Raw genomic sequence first — 18,690 nt, 5'->3', positions numbered from 1 at the left:
CACATTTCTCATAGTTGCCTCTAGTGGCTGAGCACAGAAAGTTCACCGTCCTAAACCAGGAGCCAGAAGAGGAAACAGCACCGTTGAGAAAACTTCGGGAAAAATGGAATAAAAATCATGAGGAGTTAGTTTAAAGACGCACCAGTCGCTGCATCAACGAACGATCACATGGATTTTACCCGATATACGCGCTGGTATTTGAAGCCGACAATGGTGTATTGTATAGACGACTTTTTAAATTCCATGCCATTCCATTGAAAGTAGGAATTTAACTCATGGAGAAAGGACCAAGTCGGGAGTCATGAGCTCAGGTTTGTTTCCTGGATGGATTGAGAAACGTTGTTGCATTTTATCGACTAGGCAAATATCGTGTGTATTGTTAAGTTCATTGAAAATACATAATATAACAAAGTAAAGTCTATTTTTGCTATGCGTTGTAATTAGTTTCCTAATTATAGCTTTTATGATTCGTAGCTAAGCAAGACCTTCTTTTCGATTTTATTTAGCCGTGGTTGCAGAAAGAAAATGAATGCAAGTTGCAGCATATGGCCAAATCTGTTCTCAGAGGGAGTTCAGCTCTTTGTGTGAAAACATCTGTGCTGCGGTTCCACTGATGGGCAAGAAACGTTATCTTGGTGAAATCGTAGCAAGCTAATTTACTAATCGAACATGGCATGTTATACGATGTGAGAATGTTTTTTATTGCGGAATGTGTACAACTCTGTTTGGCTAAAAGTCGTGTTATATGGCACATACTTTTTACAGATTTTTTCCATGAGTGGCTGTAGGTAAGGTCATCCGCTCAATGACTCCGCTTCTCGTGGTGTTGCCTAGCTAGGATTTATTTTCGAGTCTTTCTGATCAGGCCTGAAACAGCAACACACACACACACACACACACACACACACACACACACACACACACACACACACACACACTGGTCCTTATTCGAGAAACCTGTACATTAATCCATGCGATACATTGAACAAGAAGGAAGCACGAGGAAAGAACACACAATTGAAATTGGAAAATTGCCAATGGAGCTGAAACCACATTTCCTCTGTCGAAAATAAACAAGCCAAGAACCGACTCAACTTCATGGGTCTCTGTCAGAGAACGTGTGTCAGACGTACTTAATAACGTACTATTTATTTTAGAATCTCGTTCAATAGAAGTCACATGGACACATCTTCCTTTAATTATGGAACCAGTTTAAATGATCAAAGACATTACTCTGCAAGGATGCAGTGACATTCATTCACATATCACAGTATAAAGCATCAACGTTTTTCTGTTGGGAAGAAAACAAGAAGCACCAAAGAAACCTCATTACCACAGATGCTCTAATATTGACACTTCAATCCTTGCCCTCAGACCCCCTAAGCAGCTATGTGCTAGAGAGCATTATAACACAGTAATCATTACACATACGCTTGTCTTGACTCATTATGTTGTTCAGTGTAAATGAGGATTGAAGAGATCATACATTTTGCCTCGAGATGTCTGCAGCAGAATGCAGACACCATCCCTCTATTGTCTAACGTGTTCCCCTCTTCCTCTCTGCAGGTGTGAAGAAGCCACCAGTGGCTCCTAAACCCAAACTCACACCCTCTACCAAACCATCACCTCCTCCCATCCCCCCCAAACCCGACCTGCCCCTCTCACAGTCCTCCGTCCTATCCCAGCCCTCTCCTGCCGCACTGAAGAGAGCTAAACCTGTCGTGGCACCAAAACCATGCCTTCCTAAAAACCCTGCTCCCTCAGTTGCCCTTCCCAAACTCAGTGTGCCCAACATCTCTACTCAGGAACAATGTGGGGCTGAAGAGGATAACCTCTCCCTCCTCAATTCCAAAAACGGGATAGTGGAGCCCAGCCGTTGCCACTCAGACTACATCATTCCGATTTGTTCCTGTGGGCTTCAGAAATGCTTGCTGTGCCAACGACTAGGGCATGGAAGTGAAAATGCCACGGAGATCAGAAGTGATGTCCACAGCCTGTGTCAGAATGGAAACTCCACAGAAGGTTCCAGAACGCTGGTGACCAGACAGCAAGTCAACACAGACAATGGGGAAGAGACCGTAGGGGGACAGATGGGTGGAGGGGTGATCAACAACCCCAAGCACAAGGACAAACCTCAGAGGCCTGAGAGGCACAGGAACCTAGAGAAAGTTCAGGCGACAACAGAGGGACAGAGGAGTGAGCAACGAGCACAGGGAGAACAGGACGTTCTGAGGGGTCAGTCTGGCTCAGTTGACCACTTACATGCTTCTCCAGAGGGGCCAGATACCGAGACACACTCTGAGGCTCCTAAAGAACACACTGACATAGACACCTGTAACACAGACAGTATTGACACCAATAAGATGGATGTTGTCTCCCCAGCTCTCTGCTCTGCTCCTCGGCCTGCTTCCCCTACTCTCCCCCCTCCTCCTCAGCAGCCTTCCCTGTCTACCCCCTCTCCTGAGGCTGACAGACAGCCCGACAGTCCTCCTCCCCATATACACAGCAGGGCTCAGGCTCCAAGGTTGCCACCCAGCCAGTATCTCCCTGCAGCCCCCAGTAAGCCCCTACCGGTGCCTCTGCCACGCAAACCTAGGAAGCTCGCCCTGGTGAGGCAGGTTGGCCTGGAGGGCAGCACCCAGGATTCGGCAGCAGAGGAGGGCATGCAGGTGAGTGAGGCTGGGGACACTGAGGGGAGCGAGGGTATGGTCCTCAGCGTTGTAGGTGTTGAACTCACAGATGAGCTGTCTGAAGACTCTCCACCCATTCAGGACGTGGAGGAACCTGATGCACCTATGCCCCCGCCTCGACAAACGTCCCTCTCCCCACGCCTCCACAGAGTGTCATACTCGCCCCCTGGCCTCAACAGGAACACCTCCCACTCTCTGGACCTGCTCTCTCAACAGGAGCCTTCTGCACTGACCCCTGAGGGGAAAGGAGATGTAGAAGAGGAGAAAAACAAAGAGGAAGAGGATGGGTATGGCGACTTTGAGCGTTACCCCATCACACGCAGTCTACCCAAACAGATCAAGCTCAGCTGCAACCCGCCTCTTGCCACAGCACGGAAAGCCAGCTCCATGGAGGAGAGCTCCCCCAGGGCCCCGCCCAGGAAGCCTCAGAGACACAGCTTGCCCGCACCGGCCCTCCTGTCCATCTGCCCCCCAGCCCCTCCACATGCCAACACCCCCATGAGGGAACTCCCTGCACCCCCCCAGGAGAAGGCAGGCTGGCGCTTCCCCCGGCCCAGTGTGACCTTCTTCAGCAGACAGGTGTCCAGCAGGAGCAGTGTGCCCCCCCAGGCTCGAGTGCCGCTGGGGGGAAGCAGAGGGCACAGTCCTTCTCCGCAGCTGACCTGGCTCGCACAGATGGCCAGAAGAGGAGCCTCTCCTTCCGGAAGCTCCTAGAGCTCCCACTGTCTGTCAAGATGCTACCAAAGCTTCTGGTTAGAGGGGGGCAGTCTCTGGACTGTACCAGCGCAGAGCCAGATAGGGGGGAGAACACTCTGGAGCAGCCTAATGGCAGCATGGGGGTGCCAAACGGGAGTGGGGATGTAGGAGAAGGCTCAGTGGAGTACGAGAACGTTCCTTTGTATGAGGAGATACCGGAGTACATGAATCTTCCTTTCCACAGCGCACGGCTGGGCTGGAAACACAGTTTGGATGACCTAGACACACACACCGACGTCTACGAAGTGCAAGATCCCTATGAAAGCCCTGGCAACTATGAGAGATCGCAGGGCAGTGATTATGAGAGGTACTCTATGGTTTGCCTGTGAGTGTATGTTGATGTCTGTGTGTTTATGAATGCATTTCTTTGTGTGGAACTTCATGTGTGGGTATTATCCTCATCACACACACTTACTGAAAGTACTAGGGTCAGGTTTCTGCAGTCTGGGAGTTTGTTTCCCTGTGCCATTGTGTCTGTTAGAGTCATGACTCAAGTATCAAGAGGCATTGAGTTCATGGGCGCCCTCTGATCGTTTGTTGCCTAAAGCAAATAACTCAGTCATGCTATAACTACTTATTGTTGCTTCAGCATGGTGACAAACAAAAGTTGTGTTCCCGGGGGAGAAATAGGAAAGATGAGGGAATGTGTCTGGTTCCAATGGTAAGGCCTGAGGCTGTTTTTGAGTGTAGGGTCAATAACAAAGACTGGGCCCCGCTATTACATGTTATGTTAATAACACAGTATTATCTAAGCTAGTAATTACATTGTTAGAAAACATGTGCAGTACAAGTGTACGGCGTAGTACATGAACTGAACAAGGCTGTAAATAGCATTAGCAGGTTGAATAATATGAATGTGAAAGTTAGCCTTCTTGCTAGAGGCCCAGGCTTTGAATAGAGCATTGATGTGTAGCAGGTTGGGCTGTTTTCCTGTGGGTTATTTTCAGTGGCCAGGGCAGGAAATGTCTGAGAATCGCAGAAACGCCGCACAGCACTCTGAACAGGGAAAATAAACCTCAGCCAACCACTAGGCTCTCCTTCCTCCCTCCCTCCCTCCCTTTTAATCACTCGCTTTCTCTTTTCCCTCATCACTCTCGCTCTCTCCCTCCCTCTGTCTCTTGAATTTTAAACAACTAAGCCTACTTTCAATTGTAGTTCACGCATTAGCATTCATAGTCTAAAGGCAATGAGAGAGACAGCTCGTCCTACAGGCTACAGGCACAGGAGGGCAAGTGTCTGGAATAGTTGCTAACAAGAGTCAGGCCTCCAAACTCCCCCTAACCTAATCACATTGCCCACTCAAGTATTCTGGGTGTATCTGTTTTCATAATGGATCACAAGTTTCCCGTTTCCACTGGGTGTGTGTCTGCCGAGGCACATGGGAGCAGTGAGGTCAAGGTGAACTAGCCTAGTCCGTCCATAGGCTAGGTGGAGGTGTGTGTGTCTGGGTGGTGGGATGGACAAAGAATGTCCATGGAATAATTGTCTGTGTCCATGAATCTAGGGGGTATCTAGCCACCCTTGTTCGTTACTTAAAACATTTTCTTGCATTTATTTTTGCTGTGTGTGAGTGTGCGTGTTTTTCGCTGTTTAAAAGTGACCCAAATGTGTGTGTGCTTGTGTGAATCTGAAGTGTTTCCCAGGCATCTTAGCCTGTTTGGTTTATGTAACTAGCTTCAGGCAGTAAACAAGTGGGTCTCTGTGCCTGACCCAGTGTCCAGGAATGCCTGTCTATTGAGAGAGAGACGGGAGAGAGAGGGAGAGGAAGAGGAAGAAAGATATTGAGACGGAGGACAAAGTGAAAGAGAAGGGAATGGGGGGGGTTGAGAATGAGAGACGGGGCAGAGACGGATCAAGAAAAGATAAAGTGCTGTTGAGCCCTGGTAAAGAGAAAGCAAGTGAGAGGAAGGGAGGAAGAGAATGATCAGTAGTCTGTTAAGATAAGGGGGCTCAGAGAGAAGAGACCTAAACACAGACATTGACAGTGCTGCAAAACTGCCTTCAGATTAGAAAGCAGTTTGTTGTCTTGACAACATCTTCCGGAGATTGTTGAATTCCTATCAAGACCCAGTGAAGCATAAATAAAAACATCAGTGACACACCAGCACACATGTAGTTACCTGCACTAGTGTGGCAGACAATGTTGTTGGGTATGAGGTCTGTGCAGGAATGGTTGGTGCCAACAGACAAGAGTGATATGGAGTCCTCCTGGCTCCTGACTTTCTCCTGAATGTATTTGTGCGTGTGTCTGTCTGTCTGTCTGTCTGTGTAAACATACACTATTGTCAGTGTATTTTCATGTGTGGGTGAACTCTGGAGTTGGTTTCCATGCGGACAGTTCCAGTGTGGTGACTGAGGCTTCCTGTTTGTCAGGGCCTGGCTGAGGCAGGACGGCCCGCAGTCAGAGGAGGAAGGCCACAGCTCCGACGAGGATGACAACAGCTCCACCTCCAGCAAAGAACACCTGGACCCATTGGAAGATAAACAGGTAACACTCTCTTCGTACACACACACACACACGCTGAAAAACCATGCTGTCATGTTTTTCAGCTGCAGAGCAGAGTTGATTTAGCTTTAGAGACCCACATTATTCGCTCACAGCTGGCACCAAACATTATGGGTGAAGGGCTAGTGTCAAGCCTACACGACAGGGAGGGGGGGAGGTGGAGGGCAGGGGTTATGTCACACCCTGCCAGGGATGGAGTCATCACTCTGTCTGATAGGGACTGGAGGGAGCAGATTGGATGTTGCTGTGGTGGAGGATGGGGTGGAGTAGACAGGGAGGGCTCAGGGGTCAGGAACAACGCTTAAAATGTCTTTGTCCTGTCTGGCCCTCCTATCTGTGATACTCTTAAAGATTGTGTCTGTGCCAAACACGACACACACACACGCGCGCGCACACAATTAGGAGCAGGAGGCCCTTTCAGTCAAACAGGGGCAATGCCACTGTCCAAATTAAGACCCTAGAGAGACCGCCCTCTGCCACACTATAGCTCTCACAATCAGAGACAGGAGAAGAGGTGAACACTTAACTACAGTGAGAGAGGGAGAGGAGCAATATTACAGCCCAGCTTTGGAACACAAAGACAAATGACTTGGTCGCCCGTTCAGAACCTTTGAAGATTAGACAGCACAGCAGGAGGCCAGCATGGTTGGCTTCAGTGACAATGTAAGTGAGACGTTGTCTTTGTCCAGACAACATTGTCTGGCGGCTGTGGCTGACTGTCTTGTCTGTGTGTTCTGTACAGCAGGAGGATGAGGTGAAGAGGAGGAAGGTTGTTCACATAGCCCAGGAGATCATGAGCTCGGAGAAAGTGTGAGTGTTATACACACACACACAACACACATACACACACTTCCTACATGGTCAAAACACGAATCCCTTTTTTCCTGTTGATCACACATTCTCCCCTCTACAGGTTTGTGGATGTCCTGAAGCTACTTCACATAGTAAGTACTTGAAATCCTTCTTGATCGACCATTTCAGTCGGCAGTTTGTTGGCAGCCTCTCTCCTTCCCCCTGTGTTTCTGCTGTCGTCGTTCATGGGCTCCGCCCTGCTGTGGACTCTGCAGGGTTGGAAGGGAGGAAGGAGGTCAGGGGGCCGGGAACACCTTCTCAGGGCAGGGTGGCAGGTGTGTGCTGGGCCACACTGCCTCCACACTGTCAGAGAGGTTGAGAGGGGTTCTGGTCCCTCTGTTGATCTGTGTGTCAGGGTGGTGATCATGTAAATACATTGGATCTCCTTAACTACTCCAATACTAGCCATTTGGCTGTAAGGAATACCTTCCGTTTAGTGTTTTGTATATTTTAAGACTAATATCATTAAGCTTTGGTTCAGCATTGTTCATGTTCTACACTGATAACGGCAAGATTTTCTTTGTTCAACCTGCAGAAGGTTTGGCAGAATAGACTAGAACCGAGTGGCACCTTGAAACCTTGTTTGACTTTAACCAGCACACACGCACAGGGTCAAGTGTCTGTGTGTCTATGTGAGGCTATGTGAGGGTTGAGTGAACCCGCAGTTGGATTACTTTTCAATTGGAGTCTGCAGGAGAGGGGGAGGGAGAGGAAGACTTTTAAAGAAAGAGGTCAAATCACATTCTTTAGTCTCCATAGCTGGCCCTGACCACAGCAGCTGCTTCCTGGGCAGAACGAGTGGACCCCCAGACTTACAAATGCCTCAGATAATCCTCTGTGTGTGTGTGTGTTTGTGGTGTGAGGGTTTGTGTTCCTTCACCCCGATACCTTATAGGTTGAGTTTTTATTGAATGTTGTACTCCTGTGTTTCCAGATCTGATGTGGTCGATAAGGCAGCAGAACCACCAGGGAAACTAAATGGGCTGAGAGAGATTTAAAAAACAAAACAAGGGGGGAGAGAAGTTGGAGTCATGTCGCTTGTGTTTCTGTCCCCCTTTTATACTTTTCAGATGTCTGCTGCCTGAGACAGAAAGGATTTACTGTGTGTGTGTTTGTGTGTGTGTGTGTGTGTGTGTGTGTGTGTGTGCTCAGCCCTGACTGTGGGTGTGGGTGAGTGTGTGTTTGCTGGGACATTTGGAAGGTGTCCTGTCTGACCACTTCCTTCCAGGTGGATGTGTGTGTTGGCGTGCCGGGCAGCGCTGACTCAGCACTGTTTATGTGTGTCAGAGTTACAGAGGGAGGGGCATGTTTATGAGGTGATAACCAGGTGGTCCTACACTGCTGGATGTTGTTATTCATAACCTCCAGCGGCTTTTTGTGTGTGTGTGTCCGTGTGTGCGTGCGTGTGTGTGTGTCACTATACCCCCTAGATTTATCAGCATTGACCTATTGCCTCTCTTCAGGATTTCCGGGACGCAGTTGCCAAGGCGACACGTCAGAATGGGAAGCCGGTTGTTGAGGAGCGTATTCTCAACCAGATCCTGTACTACCTGCCTCAGCTCTACCAGCTCAACAGAGACCTGCTCCGGGAGCTGGAGGAGAGAGTGGCTCACTGGTACACACACACACACACACACACACACTTTTTACCATCAGTAACTTCTTAAGATTTCACTCCTGTATGTACATATGGGTTTGCAGAGCCTCGTCAAAACCACTGATATTTTCTCTTGACCTTGTTTTCCTTTGGCTGTCCTCTGTGTAGGTCAGATCACCAGAGACTGGCAGACATCTTTGTCCAGAAGGGGCCTTACTTGAAGATGTACTCCACCTACATCCGCCAATTTGACAACAATGTCGCCCTTCTGGACGAACAGTCCAGGAAAAACGCTAGCTTTGCTGCAGTCGTTCGAGAATTTGAGGTATCTTAAACATTGTCTGTGTGTTTGTGTGTGTGTAAACGGAAGAGGGGGAATACAGCAAGAGAAACAAACACATTTGTTTGTGTTTGTTTGTTTAGAAAGAGAAAATGGAGAGTGTGTTTGGTCATTTCATAGGAAGTACCTCTCCAAATGTTGATTGTTGAGTGATTGAGTTGGGCAAGATATAAACAAGCATCGCAGAGTGCTGCTCAGTATGCTTATGTGTGTGTGTGTGTGTGTGTGTGTGTATATAGACATGAATAAGTGTAGTTGTGTGTGACCGCTCTGTTTGTGACCACTCTCTGTTTTCTGTCTCAGATAAGTCCCCGATGTGCCAGTCTAGCCCTGAAACACTACCTGCTCAAACCAGTTCAGAGAATTCCCCAGTACCAGCTGCTACTGACAGGTACATGCTTAATGAGTGTTAAGTCATACCTCTGTCGGTTGACAGACAGAATATCCAAGCTCAGTACTTCCTCCAGAAGGCTTTGTTTGTTCCAGCAACTGCAATGATCCCATACTGGCACCTAGTGGACATAGCAGCAAACTGCAGCTTCCATTCACATGTGGATTGTGTCATTTGGCTGCCTAGCCACTGCACCATATGGAAAATGATCCATGGATGTGTTGTCTTTTGGACCCTCCCCAGATTACCTGAAGAACCTACCTGAGGACTCCTCTGATTATAAAGACACACAAGGTAAAAGAGCAATTCCTCCCTCAGCCTGTATGTACCACTGCAAACAGCCTGACCTTCATCCCATGTCTCTGTCGTCCACACAGCTGCTTTGGGTATCGTGAAGGAAGTGGCCAACCATGCTAACGACATCATGAAACAAGGGGTAAGAACACAGATGTGTGTTGGACCATCTTTCCTCTGACTGACATAACTCAAACTTTACAAAAACGTTTCAAGGTTGAAAAGGATCTGAATCCATCTCCAACAGCCTTTGTTGTCTTTGTCTTTTCAGGATAATTTTCAAAAGCTGATGCAAATCCAGTATAGTCTGAATGGTCATCATGAAATTGTGCAGCCTGGCAGGGTGAGTGACCTCTCAATCCTGATGCACACAGGTGGCCTGACATCCATGTTGTCAGTCAACGTTGACTTAGAAGGATGTTTGAAAACTGAACGTACTGTTGATGTCACTTCCTCCCCCAGGTGTTCCTGAAGGAGGGCACTCTGATGAAGCTGTCTAGAAAGATCATGCAGCCTCGGATGTTCTTCCTGGTAAGTGCAGAGTACCCTGGGATACTGGAGGCTTTGATAATTGATGCAGGAAGTTAGATTGTGACCATGTGTATGATTGTTAACATTCTGTGGATGTGTGTCTCACCCAGTTTAATGATGCCATGCTGTACACCACTCCAGTCCAGTCTGGCCAGTACAAACTCAACAGCATGCTGTCTCTAGCAGGCATGAAGGTGAGTACAGCACACAGCACACACAGCACACACAGCACACAGGGCTGTCTCCATGTGAACTGTGTGGAGGAGAGCAGCCATGTCTGACCTGTATGCCTGACCTTGGTGGTTGGTGGGTTGGTGTCGCGTGTTCCCCAGGTCAGCAAGCCCAGTCAGGAGGCGTATCAGAACGAGCTGAACATCGAGAGTGTTGAACGCTCCTTCATCCTCTCCGCCAGGTGAGCACCGGCCAGCAACGAATGCTCAAAGAACGAAGCACCAAAAGTCATAAGCTCTCATTGAGTCATACTGTTGTGTGTATCGTTGTGTGGACCAACAGCTCAGCTACAGAAAGGGATGAGTGGCTGGAGGCTATTGCCAAGGCGATAGACGACTACACCAAGAAAAAGATAACATTCACATCCAGCCGCAGTCAGGAGGAGGTAAGGGTCCTATCCCATGTGGGGAGGAGAAGCTAACCCGACTCGCTGTGCACTTCACACCCAACTGCCGCTGTCATCCTACGGTTGTGGACTGATATTTGAATGAGTAGGTGGCCCTCCCGGTCAGAGGAGAGAGGCTTTGGGCTACCTGCCTGTCTAAAGCTTTGGGGTCCCCCATGTCTGCTGCTTGACCTTGTTCTTCTGAACTGACATCTTTCAAATGTCAAGGATGGAAGCAATCTAATGCTCACTATGTAGCATGAGGTTTGCCTGTATTGAAATACAACAGACACCGGAAAGGAATGGCTGTCCTACATGTAGAGATGCTGATGTAAAAAAAAATTGGAGGGGTCTCTTTATTTTGCCCAGAGTAGTATATAGGTAACCTCTGTCTCTCCCTGTATATGTCACCCCCCTCCCGGTAGTCTGATGGTGTGCTGGATAGCGGGGCTCCACTGGGCTCCAAGGCTCCTATCTGGATCCCAGACCTGAGAGCCACCATGTGTATGATCTGCACCTGCGAGTTCACCCTCACCTGGAGACGACACCACTGCCGTGCCTGTGGGAAGGTACCACTGCACACGCTCAACAAGTCACTGTGTCTGTCTGTGTGTACTGTTGGGTAGTCTTATACCACTGTGTGTTTCTGTGTGTACTGTTGGGTAGTCTTATACCACTGTGTGTTTCTGTGTATACTGTTGGGTAGTCTTATACCACTGTGTGTTTCTGTGTATACTGTTGGGTAGTCTTATACCACTGTGTGTTTCTGTGTATACTGTTGGGTAGTCTTATACCACTGTGTGTTTCTGTGTATACTGTTGGGTAGTCTTATACCACTGTGTGTTTCTGTGTATACTGTTGGGTAGTCTTATACCACTGTGTGTTTCTGTGTGTGTTGCAGGTTGTGTGCCAGACATGTTCCTCAAATAAATACTATCTAGAGTACTTGAAGAATCAGCCTGCACGTGTATGTGACCACTGTTTCGCCAAACTGCAGGAGAACAGTAAGCCCGTGGGACTATTGTATACATATTAGGATAATAATTGCCCTTCTAACATTCACAGTGGTTAAAAATAATGTTGTTGTTTTGCAGGCGACCGCTGTGCGTCAGCAGCCGTGTCGCCCAGTGGGAAGTCTGCAGCGTTCTCTTTCTCCAGGAAACAGAAGAAGATCCCAGCTGCACTCAAAGAGGTGCACATATTATTCCAACATTAACAAAGTGTCATCTCGGCATGTAGAAGATGATCTCAAGAGCCTAAGCGCCATTTGAATGTCTTCCTCTCACCCTCCGTGTAGGTCTCTGCAAACACAGAGAACTCCTCTATGAGTGGCTACCTACAGAGGTCTAAGAGCAACAAGAAGCAGTGGAAGAGGCTGTGGTTTGTCATCAAAAACAAAGTCCTATACACCTACGCTGCCAGCGAGGTAACACTGTCTGCAGTGCAGGCACACATATTGGTTTGGGTTTTTCTTTTGGCGATTACATAGCTCTCTACAGGCCTAATGTAATTCAAGTGGGTTTATTTATCCGACCTTTGCCAGGATGTTGCTGCCCTGGAGAGCCAGCCATTACTGGGCTTCTTCCTACGGGAGGAAAAGTGTGGACCCTTCCAGAAGTTGCAGTTTAAATTGTACCATAAAAACACCCTGTTTTACATCTTCAAGGCTGACGATATCCCCACAGCACAGAGGTAAAGGGGGAACTTTCCAAGGGGAAGGGAATGATGTGCCAGCTACTGTAGGTTTTCATTCCCAGTTGCAGAGGATTTTAAGATGATGTTGTTTTTCTCAGGTGGATAGAGGCTTTTCAGGAGGCCATGATTCTGTAGCACAGCCATCTTGGATCAGTACCAGTCAACTCCTGCCCAACACCTGGAGCCAGTTCAATCAACAATCTACCCTTACCACAGGTCAGGGGTCACCAGCTCAGGAAGCTCTCACCATACCCTGGGTGGAGTCACTCCAGATGTCCCCACCGTCCTGCCAGGAACTGCCACCGTCAGTGGTGCCCATAGCAGGCAGCACTGTATTAGTATTTTTATCATGATCAATTTGTTTTTTAAAAACAGGGCATTGTCGTGTCAGCATTATTATTTACATTTCTTCCAAGAGCCGCCCTGACAAACAAGTGGTCAAGCCATGCTGAGAGCTAATGGGTGTTCTCAAGCTGCTGGAGCTTCAGCTCTAGGCAAGTGGTAGTGATGCGTCACAGCTGTGGGTCAAAGTTCAAGTCCAGAAGTGTGTGTGCGAAAGTGTCATGGGTTTATTGTTGGAGGGCGGTGTGCTACCTTTAGTCAGGTTCCTACTGCCACTTTAAATCCTTGAATGACTTTGAGGATAGTTATGACTGGGTTTTAAAGAAGAAATTTGTTTTTTCTTTGTTTTGAAACTTAATATGGTGCACGTTATCAACGTAGTTTTTGTCAAGAATCCAAATGAGAACACAGGATCCATCCACTTTTAAATGAGCACCTTTTTATAACATACGCTTAACTGAGGAAATAGACTGAAATAACATGGACAATGACATCAGTGGCATCCTTTAATGGGGAATTATGATAAGGCTTTGATGTATTGATAGGGATTGGATTCAACTGTGAAACAATTTGAGACAGAATATGGGTATTATGTTTGTTTAAAAAAAAGCGAAAGGAATAAGTGTCTATCTGAGATTCTGTTTATAAAGTGCCTCTGTTATAGTCTTGCAATACAATTAACATATGTATAAAATGGTATACTGGAGAAAACTGGAAATCCCATTAATGTAGATTTTAACTACATGCCATTAAGTGTTTAAAGATATTTTAGACAATCACCACCAAAGTGGTCTTATCAAAATTGGGAGTGTAACATTTATCTTTCTTGTCAGGGTTAATATTTATAGTTTTGTACATTTTTCATTGTCCATAATTTTGTTATCATATGCATTACATATATTTGCCATGACATTTGTAAAAGCACAGGTTGCCTCACTTTACTTTTTTTGTAAATGTAACAAAATATATTGTTGTGGCAGTCTTTAAATATTTTAATCAAGTACTTCCTCTAATTTTATTAGCAAAATTAGATGGTTTCGCAAAGAGGTTGTTTACAAAAAGTGTTTTCTAGTCTTTTGTTGCAGAGATGGTTTGGATCTTCTTAGAAAAAATGCATGATCATCAAAGGCCATATTTGAATTGATAACTAGGAACCAAATGAAGATATTGGTTTATTTTACATCCATGCCTTAAGTATTATAAGATGCTGCACCATCATACAGTTACTGTATGTTGTGCCTTTAACTCCTTGGCTTAGTTCCAGGCATACGTTGGCCTGCTTTTGTCAATTAAGGATGTAAATACCCATAATGTATTTAAGTGTCATTTGACAGAAGTCAGATGTACTAATCAGGTTGCCATAATTTGCACTACTCCATTGTGGCCTGGGAAATGAAGTTTATTACACTGATGGAGAATAAAACTACAAATAATTTAAAGTGGCTAATATTCACCCTTTTCTAGAATAGATCCTAATCATACATTTGCAGCTACAGTGTCTACTGTATACAATGTTTTTACGTAACTGTCAGGCAACAGTTTTTAATAAAACTCCAAGTTCTTTGCTTCTTGTCTCAGTTGAATGCGTTGTGAAATCAAGGGGTTGAGAATACATGTACTTAACATAGCAAACACAGTCATTTTTTCAGAGTACAGATTAATGTAGGCATTTCTTAAATATCTTGGGGTTGTGTGCGTGTGTGTGTGTGTGTGTGTGTGTGTGTGTGTGTGTGTGTGTGTGTGTGTGTGTGTGTGTGTGTGTGTGTGTGAGTGTAAAATGTTCCTCCTGTTCCATCTTTTTCTTATTTATAGCAAGAGATTAAAGCGCTCGGTGCCGACTGAGATAAAATAATTGAATGACTCAATACATACCCGCGGCTCTAAATCTCATGCTGGGTTTACCGCCATCTCAGTCTCCTTTTAAATAGGAGGAATATTTTTTGGAAAACTCGTGACAGTATTCAGACTTGTTTTTCCATGTTTTGCCCCCAACATAAAACCCTCAGTTTTAGTAAAAGAATATTAGAGTGAATTTGCAATTTCTTATAGTCTCTGTCTTAGACGTAGGACGACATGTTCATTATTTTGTTGGTCTTTGGTAGCCTTGGCCTATATGTTTTTCCAGTTACCTTGAAACGGTTATATTATAAATGTGTACTGTACATGAGTAAGAGCTAGTATTTACAAATTGCTGATAACAAAAGAAACATGAAAAAGAAATTGGTAGCCCTACCGAGCATACCTGTACTTGCAGTGTGGGGTACATGGCAACTAAAGGGAGGAACCTAAATATAAACTGTCTGGTCGGAAGTATTTACATGTAGAACTGTCCACCGCTCTAGAGTCCTGTGTAAATATGGCGGAGTACGTACAGGTCTTTCGAAGGGCTTTGGGACAGATAGGAGGTCATGGAGGTCTTCGTGGGCTACTAGTTCAATTTTTCAGGTCATTATATGATATGTTTTTGTTTTAAGCACCGTCACGTCGTCAACTTGACATCAATATTCGTGTCACGTTATCAAGTAGTACCTTTAGCTAGCTAGTGGCTAGCTAGCATGGAGTTGACATCATGCATAAACGTTCATGTACTTGCTTGCTAAGGTAGATACTAGTTTCCCATTATTCTGTTTAAGCTAACTAGACTTACAGACAGTAACGCATAAGAACTTGTAAAGTAAGGTAATGCAAGAGATCCCGTTTACTTCTCCCCTTGGTGCTCAGATAGCGCTGTTACCAGATAGCTACCCACTGTTATAACTAGCTAGATGGTAAAGACCAAAATGTGTATGCGTATTTGATTATCTCCCCTAAAGTGATAAATGTGTCCCCTTGTTTTCTTAATAGGGTAAATGACGTCAAAACAGGAGCACTGGTTGGTGAGGACAAGTATGGAAACAAGTATTTTGAAGACGCACGTTACTTCTTTGGTAAGACTGACGACACAAGCTTGAGTACCCGCACCATATACAAAGACATACAATACACTCTGTAGTTGTGTGTGAGCGTGAGTCTGATCTCAGATATCCCAGCTTATTTAGATGGCTGTTTGGTAGCTAAACCAGAATATTTGTTCTGTGACAGTATTGTACTCGGTTTCATGAGATATACCTCCTCTTCTCCTCTGTAGGACGACACCGCTGGGTAGTCTACACCACGGAGATGAATGGAAAGAACACCATGTGGGAGGTAGATGGTAGCATGGTGCCCTCAGAATGGTAAGGGTGTTACTGGGCACGGTTTGACATGCCCACCGATAAACAGCTACAGCAAGATACTGTTTTAGCACAATCCCAGTTCGAAATAGGAATATGGAGTTAGTATTGTATGTTTAAAGTGTTTAATGCACTGTTGTTTAGAGTAAGGTTCTAGTTTCTACCTCTGTATGCTACAGAGGTAAACTCCCTCCCCTTTATCTCTCTAGGCATCGCTGGCTGCACTGTATGACTGACGATCCCCCCACCACACACCCCCCCGTGCCCAAGAAGTTCTTAGCTGAGATTCACCAGTTCAATGTGAGCGGCTCAGCTCAGCAGTATGTGCCCTACCCCACTACCCGCAAGAAGATCGAGGAGTGGGTTCCTCCCCAGGCTGGGGGCCAGTAAACTTGTTGACCCCATTTGACCTTTAACCCCCTGTAAATTATGACTGATTTCTTCCTGTGTCCAGCACATCTCTTTTTTCTCTCAATAAAGTCTCTATACAGATATAAGTGGTTGTAGAGTGATCTGATTGGATGTGGCTGCATGCTTCTGGTGACTTGCAACTTCCGTTGATTTTAAGTCAACGTTATGAGTTTAACAGATCCATGATTTCATTTGTTAAATTCATATGCTCACTTTGGTGGATCGCTATGTCTTTCACTGTGTGTGGGTTTGTGTGTAACTGTGCATAATAGGATTATGCTGAGCTAAGAGTAGATTGCAGAATTTCACACAGGGGTGCCTGGTAACTCCAGTGCTGACTGGTCATCAGATGAGCATCACATCAGGGTGTGTGAATACCCAGGGAAAGGACAATTACACTCACATACAGACACATGCCCACTAACAGGATGACTCAGGTCCTCAGCGCCTCTGTTCATATGCTCTGAGCACTCACCCTGGGACTGCACAATGAGAGGTGAGTTTACCTTACTGTGTTGTATTATGGTTTTTTATGTTTCTCAACTTAGCATCTTTGATGTACTTGTTTACCCCTTGTTTGACATTTTGTACCTGAACAAATATGTACGACTGTATTTAAGCTGATGCCTGTAGCATGTAATATGAGGCAGAGTATTTACAGAGAGGGACGTTCACTGTGGATATACCAGGACAGAGTATTGTGTCATATTAAAGCTTCTTATATTAAGGAGCTGAATGTTGGATCTTTATCATCCAGCTATTGCTCATTAGTCCTGTAGAGGAGGACATGTCATACCTAGATATCACTAGAGACTGAAGCCTGCTCTGTCTCTTCAAGGCCCAGGGGTTGTTAAATGAGAAGACTGTCGTCCCTTTTCTCCCGGGGGAGCAGCTTGGAGGAGGAAGAGGAGGGCGAGGGGGTCAATGTACGGTACAAAACCCTCTTATGCATTTGTTTCACGATCACTAGGGCGAAAATACCATATCCTCAATTATTTTTCTGTCGACTCAACTGCCCTCTAGGTGGCACTGTTTATCTTGTGTTTCAGTGTTGGTATTTACGTTTTGTATATCGCAATGCAGTCAAATATTTCTCCATGTTCCAGCTCATTAGTTTTATATATCTATTAATACATATCCTGTACAATTACAAAGTGCCAGGAAAAATGGAAAGGTAATATTTCTACTTAGCTTGAAAGGGTACCTCTTCAGACTTCTGAAGGACCCTTAATCTGGAGATTTTTGGGGGGCAGGTTTTTCCAGTTTTACTGGCATACAGCATACCATGATTTAACGGTAGTGAAAAGTTTTGATAGAGACACTGTGTGTTGTTGAGTATGTGCAATCAAGGCCGTAGAGAAGAGAACAAAACTGTAAACAACAAGCAGGTCTATAATTTTCGTGTATAGATCTACTCTATAAAATCCACCCACCCCCCCTTTCTGTCTTTTTCTCATTCTCTGGTAATGAACATAACTGGAAACACCAATGAGGTCTGCATGTGTTGTGTCTTCTCTCCTGCTGAGGCAGTGCATAATGAGGTGGCATCTGTGCTTGATTGTAATGCCAGCTGGGAATCAGAAAGGAGCCAGGGGTCCATTTTGTAAAAGGTACATCTTTCCCCCCCTTCCTCGTGGATCTTCTTAGCTGACCTCCCCCTTATCTCCCTCAATCCTTTTTCCTCAGCACCTGCTTGCCAAGCCCCTTGTCAGCTGGTATAAGCCTCACCAAATCTCCCTTTTAGCTTCCTCTACTGCTCTGTCACTTTGAGTGGATATCTCCACCCCTGTCTGCGTCCCCAGACTTGTGTGCTCTGAATTTTTCACTTCTGTCTTATCTTATTCATCCCAGTCTTCCTGTGTTTATAAATGAGCTGAAATAGCACACACCGAGTCAGTTTGAATTCCCCAAACTGTGAGTGTTTGCTGTGTTTCATGGGTTAGAGTTAGTGTGATGTTTTTTTATTCTTGGTATTTGGGGTATTTTTGACTTGGTCTCCTGAGCTTTGAGCTGTAAAAATACCCCTGTGCCAGTTTATGTTGCCACCATATGTGTGTGTGTGTGTGCGTGTGAGAGAGAGAGGGAGAGAGGGAGAGAGAGAGAGAGGGAGAGAGGGAGAGGGAGAGGGAGAGGAAGGCTATCTGCTGAACAGAGCATGTTTGCGTGGTAGAAGGAGCACAGCCCAGCCTGGAAGACACAGTGGCAAGCAAGCCGGCTGTTATGTGGAGTTACAGAATTACGGTCTTGTCAGAGTGCCCATTGAGGGGCTTGAGCTCGGATAAGGAGGGGATGGAATTCCTTGACACCAGCATCACTAACCAGGGGCCCAGATTCCCACGCTAAACTCCCTCCCCCCCCTTTCTCTCTCTCCATCCCTTTACCTACTGGACATCTCTCCATCTTCTGACCCCTGACTCCTGATTGGTCACAGAGGTAATGAATGATTGAGTGGTTGCC

General features: G+C 46.0%; 2 protein-coding genes across 2 annotated transcripts; both read left to right on the top strand.

Moving 5' to 3' along the window:
- The first annotated feature begins 46 nt into the window (after positions 1 to 46).
- fgd6 (FYVE, RhoGEF and PH domain containing 6) lies at positions 47 to 12,643 on the top strand. The gene is given in 22 exon segments (XM_084700971.1): positions 47 to 311; positions 1,567 to 3,309; positions 3,312 to 3,753; positions 5,820 to 5,934; positions 6,695 to 6,762; positions 6,866 to 6,896; positions 8,268 to 8,419; positions 8,570 to 8,726; positions 9,045 to 9,132; positions 9,376 to 9,426; positions 9,510 to 9,568; positions 9,698 to 9,769; positions 9,889 to 9,957; positions 10,068 to 10,151; positions 10,290 to 10,369; positions 10,471 to 10,573; positions 10,999 to 11,142; positions 11,475 to 11,577; positions 11,668 to 11,765; positions 11,871 to 11,999; positions 12,117 to 12,265; positions 12,367 to 12,643. Coding segments are annotated over 22 exon segments (3,984 nt in total). The 5' UTR covers positions 47 to 301; the 3' UTR covers positions 12,404 to 12,643.
- A 2,257-nt stretch (positions 12,644 to 14,900) lies between these two features.
- ndufa12 (NADH:ubiquinone oxidoreductase subunit A12) lies at positions 14,901 to 16,319 on the top strand. Its single transcript, XM_084701603.1, has 4 exons — positions 14,901 to 15,055; positions 15,455 to 15,537; positions 15,738 to 15,825; positions 16,032 to 16,319. Exons 1-4 carry the CDS (start codon positions 14,967 to 14,969, stop codon positions 16,210 to 16,212), a joined length of 441 nt encoding a protein of 146 aa, XP_084557729.1. The 5' UTR covers positions 14,901 to 14,966; the 3' UTR covers positions 16,213 to 16,319.
- Positions 16,320 to 18,690: the final 2,371 nt, after the last annotated feature.

Source organism: Hypomesus nipponensis, chromosome 7 (genome assembly GCF_054491055.1).
Source record: "Hypomesus nipponensis isolate SF chromosome 7, ASM5449105v1, whole genome shotgun sequence".
Taxonomy (NCBI): domain Eukaryota; kingdom Metazoa; phylum Chordata; class Actinopteri; order Osmeriformes; family Osmeridae; genus Hypomesus; species Hypomesus nipponensis.
This window is presented reverse-complemented; position numbering and strand designations above follow the sequence as displayed.